This window comes from Panthera uncia, chromosome E3 (genome assembly GCF_023721935.1).
Source record: "Panthera uncia isolate 11264 chromosome E3, Puncia_PCG_1.0, whole genome shotgun sequence".
NCBI classification, from domain to species: Eukaryota; Metazoa; Chordata; class Mammalia; order Carnivora; family Felidae; genus Panthera; species Panthera uncia.
Window position 1 is genome coordinate 19134136 of NC_064815.1, and position 6000 is coordinate 19140135.

At 41.9% G+C, this 6000-nt stretch overlaps 1 protein-coding gene and 1 pseudogene across 5 annotated transcripts in view; both read left to right on the plus strand.

The window, feature by feature from the left end:
• Window positions 1–3141, plus strand: part of CRCP (CGRP receptor component) — a 47190-nt gene extending 44049 nt beyond the window's left edge. For all 5 annotated transcript variants that reach the window (XM_049638760.1, XM_049638756.1, XM_049638757.1 and 2 more), the window contains one exon: window positions 1491–3141. In XM_049638760.1, coding sequence (XP_049494717.1) covers window positions 1491–1637 — 147 coding nt within the window. In that variant the 3' untranslated portion in view covers window positions 1638–3141. The remainder of the gene's footprint in view (window positions 1–1490) is intronic.
• A 205-nt stretch (window positions 3142–3346) lies between these two features.
• LOC125928163 (prefoldin subunit 1-like) lies at window positions 3347–3814 on the plus strand (annotated as a pseudogene).
• The last annotated feature ends 2186 nt before the right edge of the window (window positions 3815–6000 follow it).

Genomic DNA, 6000 nt, shown 5'->3' on the forward strand with positions numbered 1-6000 from the left:
CTTAGAATTGAATAATCAAATCCAATATATCCCATTTCTTCCTCCTTCATATTTTGGAGACAGTCTATGTTAGATTATTTCCTTTCATGTCCTAATTTTGCATGTCTGGTTTAAAAAATAGGATTCTGGGGATTGTTTCTTGTTCAGTAGAGGTTACATTTTACAGAGCCTTTTAATCTTTAGGAAATGGTCATTTTATTTGACAGCATGATGGGAAGTAGCCCCATTGGTTCACTCAGGATCTTCTCCACCCTAGAACACCCAGGACTATTCTCTAGTTATAGAAGCATTATAGAAACAACGATGTTTTTCCACGAGTTTGTAGTATGATCTTGGACACATCACCTGGCTTTATTAGCTTCTGTACTGTTGTCAATAAAGTCTGGCAGTCAGACCGAAATCCTTTTCAGGATTGTAAGCCCTGCCGGTCATCTTGCTTTACTTAAATCTGCTAGGATTTCTTTCTTGAATTCCTCTTGGTCTTAGTTGCCAAATTTCAGAGATTGCTGTTCTGCCACAGAACAGAACCCTGGACACCTTTAGCTGTTTGTGATTGACAGCTAGTGCCACTATGTGAACATGGTTAAGACTGCCTATGTATTGCTGTTAAAAACACTGTTGACTATGTTTGTATTCATTAATATCATTCATTAATATATTGAGAACTAGAGGGGAGGCTAATAAAACTGGCTCAGAATTGTGGACCATCTGTGTGTAGATTTCCGGGACACGTCAAACTGGGCTTTAAGTGGACCTTTAGTGGAGCGGCGGGGGATTGTTTTCCAGCCGTCACTCATCAGACTGTTGTTCCACATTCCAGGAGATGACCAGGACCACGTGGTGTGTGCTTGATTGATTGTAGGTGTTCATGTTGGGGAGGCCCAGCATGGGGCTCTCATTCTGCCCTTTGCCATATTGTTGTGAAGGCTGAAAGAAATAACAGATATGAAGTGCTATGTGCAGCGCCAGGCACATGAGCTCCCTGAAGAGCTGTTAGTGGTGGTGGCAGTGGGGATGAGAAAAAGTAGATAAACCATTTGGCACACAGTGGGCAATCATCAAATGAGTTGTTGATACAATTCATAAGTCACAGCGGTGCTTATTGTGAAATACGAAAGTATATAAAGTGCCATTTCACTCCCCAGGGGTGTGTTTTCTTTGCACATACAACATATTCATGTGTGCATGTGGATGGGTAGAGAACTGTTAGGGTTTTCTGTTTCTTTGAAGAAAAATGCTAACCTGCAACTTGCTTTTTACATTGACCCATTTTGAGCCATCACATGGGAATTGGATCTGGCTTCTCCCCTCTGTTGGAGCCAGGGTGGAGAGGACCTGGAGACCTGAGGGGGGCTCAGGAGCCAGGCCTAGAGCTGTGTGTGCCAGAGGCCAGCAGACTGGGAACAGCATGGGTGGAGGAGGGCAGGAGTGGACCCCGCCTGTGCAGCTCCTCCATAAATAACCCCTAGAGGTTTTCTTTTCTTCTGCAGATAGTGGAAGAGAGTGAAGAACGGCTCACGGAGGAGCAGATCGAAGCCCTCCTCCACACCGTCACAAGCATTCTGCCTGCGGGGCCAGAGGCTGAACAGAAGAAAAATACGGATGACGTGACAATGGATGAAGAGGACCCAGCATAAGAGGAGCACAGCTGGCCCAACCACCTCATGAAGCTGAAAGGCCCAGCAGCCATTTCCCAGACACTCAGAGGATTGTTCATTTGGTTGTACCCTCTATCCCAGCAGGCCTGATTTCATGGTTAGTTGGATAAATCACAAAAATAAGCTAAAAAGAAGTACTTGTGCCTCTGGGAGATGAAACATGGTGAAGACAGGCTGAGGTTGTCAGGGCAGAGAGCTAAAGAGAGGAGGACAGAGCCAAAGAGGACAATGAGTGTGGAACCCTCTGTGGTCAAAATATTTCTTCTGTGGCCTTTGCCACAGTTGTGGGAAGGCCCCCATACACAGCTGGTAAAGTACTTTGTGTTGCCTTTGATGGGCTGTGTCCTAATTAGTTTCATCTGCTTCCCTAGGAGCTTCCCAAGCAGGGGCTCTGAGCACTGTTGGGATGAGAGCAGAGTTAAGAGAATCCCGTTAGATGACTAGAAACTCCCAGAGCAGCAGATAGTTGCTTTAGGTTAAAATGAGCCACTGAACTTGGCTTACCTCAGAGGAATCTTTTCCTTGAGAACATTGGAGATAAGAGAACAGCCTGGCCAACCCTTGATCGGGTCTGAAGGCTTGTTTCCTTTGCTGGCAGGGGTGGTGTTTACCAGCTCACACTATTCAGTCTTAAATGTTAGGGTACCGACCGGCCCATTCCAGTTGAAAAGCGGCACTCCAGACTGAATGACAGCTCAGCAGAAGAACAGCATTGGCCGCCTTTCTAATGACCTTCAGTTTCCTGCCCTGAGACAGGAGCCCTGAGTAGACACCTTTGTGTCAAGTCTGGGTGAACTTCATTTGCATGATGGGCAAATTGTCTGCATCTTTTGAAAGGGGTCAGTTATATAGCTCTTCATGGATAAAATATGGAGAAACTGGAGGTTGGTTCCTAAGAATTTGAATTTGTTAGCTGTTGCAAGGGTGTATCAGTTTTTTAATTTAAAATATTAGGATAATTACCATGTGAAGAACTTACTGATACTGAGGCTTTGGAGAGTTCAGTAGCTCCAGATGTGTGGTTGCCCTAATCCTAGGAATGTTGCTGAAAATTAATTTTCCACATTCGCTCTGCTCCTGACTTGGGGAAGAAAATGCCCACAGACACTAATTTTCCAAATTGGTACTTATTTTGTTGTGAGATTACATATTTTCAGTGCTGCTGTTAACTGGATGATTTCCCACCCCCTTGCAATTTCCAGGTTATTTCAACCTCCCTACCACCCCTGCCAGTTGCACTCATGTCTTTCTTAACCTTATCATCTGAGGATCACCTGAGATGTGTTTACAGGCAAAACTGGAATTCACAGGGCATTTATATTTAAGTCTCTTGTCTGTATTGGGAATTTTACCAGGAATTGTTGATTTTTCTTGTCAAGGCATCACATGGGTACCTATGCCACTGTTTCATTTTAACTGTGAGTGTGTTTGATGTATTTTTTAAATGGATTAACCTAATTAATAATAAATTGTTTCCAAGTGACCACCAATTTTTGGTATTTTTATAAATCTCTTAAGAGTTTGTTTTGCCATGGATAGAAAGTGAAATCTGACTTGAAAGCTAAAATGTGTGATTTTTTTGTTAAAAAAAATCTATTTAGGTCTAAATTCTATTTTAGATTGCAGGAAAATTTTACATTTCTGTATTTGGGGCCTGAATTTAACCTCAGTTTTTGATAAAGCCAGGCAGGCTCTGGAAGGCTTAACCTTTATAGGAAACGTATTCTGTATAATATTCCTGCCACATTGACAACATTTAAGAATTAAGATACTTTACGGAGTGGACCAAGATGGTGGCTCCTGTGGATCTGGAATTGAAGAAGGCCTTCACAGAGTCAAGCCAAAGTTATTGACACTCAGCAGGTGAAGCTTGCAGACCTACAGATTGAACAGCTAAACAGAACGAAAAAGCATGCACATCTTACAGGTACAGAGATTATGACTTTGATAGAGGAGACTAACATGTATGAAGGTGTAGGAAGAATGTTTATTCTTCAGTCCAGGGAGGTAATTCACAATCAACTGCTAGAGAAACAGAAAATAGCAGAAGAAAAAATTAAAGAATTGGAACAGAAAAAATCCTACCTGGAGTAGAGTGTGAAGGAAGCTGAGGACAACATCCGGGAGATGCTGATGGCACGAAGGGCACAGTAGGAAACCTCTAATGGAAGCTTCCTGCCCCCTTCCATTCCTCGCCAGGGCAGAGGGGCCCGTGTGGGGAAACATCCTCTCTTCTGCCCTGATGGACTTCTTATTTGAATGATCTGGTGGCCCTATGCTTTCTACTTCACCCTGATCCCCTTTCCGACCGTGGCTTTGCCTGCCACCCTAGCCCAGGATACTCTTCTCCCCTGTGGGTGAGTCACGAACTCCCAGGAGAGGCAAGATGGGAGCCAGGACAGATAGGGGAGCTCTGCCCAAACCTATTAGTTATGCTGGTTAGACCAATAAAAGGCATCTGTCCCCCCCCCCCCCCCCCCCCCCAAAAAAAAAAAAAAAAAAAAAAGGTAATTTACGTACAAAACTTAACCAGGATCACATCTAGGAAGGAGAGCTGGAGAGTCTGGGAATTTTACTTTCCATTTTACATCTTTCTGTGTGGTTTTAGTTTTTGACCATGTGACAGTTTTATTCTTAAAAAAAAAAAAAAAAGTATGTCCATTTGTTTATTGTTTATTGGCCTCTGTGAAAATTTCTGAATGTGTACTTGACAGTTGAATTATGTCCCAAACAGAGGCTGACACCCAGTCCAGTCACCCAAGGAGAGGCAGCTCTGAGGGCATCTGGAACAGGCACATGATTTTTAGTTCGATCTGTCTTCCTTTGTTATTCCAGACTTTCCTAGGCTCTTAGTTTTGTTTTGTTTGTTTGTTTTTGAGGGGAAAACCCTAGTTTTTGACCCAGGAAGATGTTTTAGTTATCTGTCAAGATACTTCTGAGCTTTTGAAAAATCGACTCCCAGTTACAGGTTTACCCAAATACTTCTCTTGCCCCCTTTTGCTTAAATGTTGCAGTATGATGCACTGTCCCCTCTGAGGACTTCCCCTTTATTCCTAAAGTAATGGGTACCATTTCCCTAAGTAATCATTGTGTGACTATACCATTTCTCAAGAGGTTATAGCCTAGTGAGAGGTGAGTAAATTAATGCTCCAGATATTCTTTGCTAAATTATTTTCTCCCCTGAAACTAAATTTAACACCCATTTGTGTAAATGGATCATTTCCACAAATGGATCATTTGTGTAAATGGATCAGTAAATTGTAAAACACATCACATACTCTGAAAAAAATTATCAACCTTATTTAATTTTGCAATGAATAAAGGGGATAAAAGGAAGTAAAACTGCCTAGGTATCCTTTTATATATTTTTTTAAATTCAGGGGTTTTGAGTATATCACAAGGTTGTACAACTATCACTTCTGCCTAATTCCAGAATCTTTTTCATCATCTCCAAAAGAAGCCCCATACCCACTAGCAGTCACTTTTCATTCACATTTCCCCATAGCCCCCTGACAACCACTCATCTTTCTACTATATATTTGCCTATTCTGGTCATTCCATATAAATTAAATCTGACTTCTTTCATTTAGCATATTTTCAAGGTTCAGCTATGTTGTGCCATTCCTTTTTATGGTGGAATAATGGTTTGTTGAATGGATGCACCATTTTTTCTTTTTCCTACTTTTATTTTTTTTTAATTTTTTTAATTTTTTAATTTTTTTATTTTTTAATATATGAAATTTACTGTCAAATTGGTTTCCATACAACACCCAGTGCTCATTCCAAAAGGTGCCCTCCTCAATACCCATCACCCACCCTGCCCTCCCTCCCACCCCCCATCAACCCTCAGTTTGTTCTCAGTTTTTAACAGTCTCTTATGCTTTGGCTCTCTCCCACTCTAACCTCTTTTTTTTTTTCCTTCCCCTCCCCCATGGGTTTCTGTTACGTTTCTCAGGATCCACATAAGAGTGAAACCATATGGTATCTGTCTTTCTCTGAATGGCTTATTTCACTTAGCATCACACTCTCCAGTTCCATCCACGTTGCTACAAAAGGCCATATTTCATTTTTTCTCATTGCCATGTAGTATTCCATTGTGTATATAAACCACAATTTCTTTATCCATTCATCAGTTGATGGACATTTAGGCTCTTTCCATAATTTGGCTATTGTTGAGAGTGCCGCTATAAACATTGGGGTACAGGTGCCCCTATGCATCAGTACTCCTGTATCCCTTGGATAAATTCCTAGCAGTGCTATTGCTGGGTCATAGGGTAGGTCTATTTTTAATTTTCTGAGGAACCTCCACACTGCTTTCCAGAGCGGCTGCACCAATTTGCAT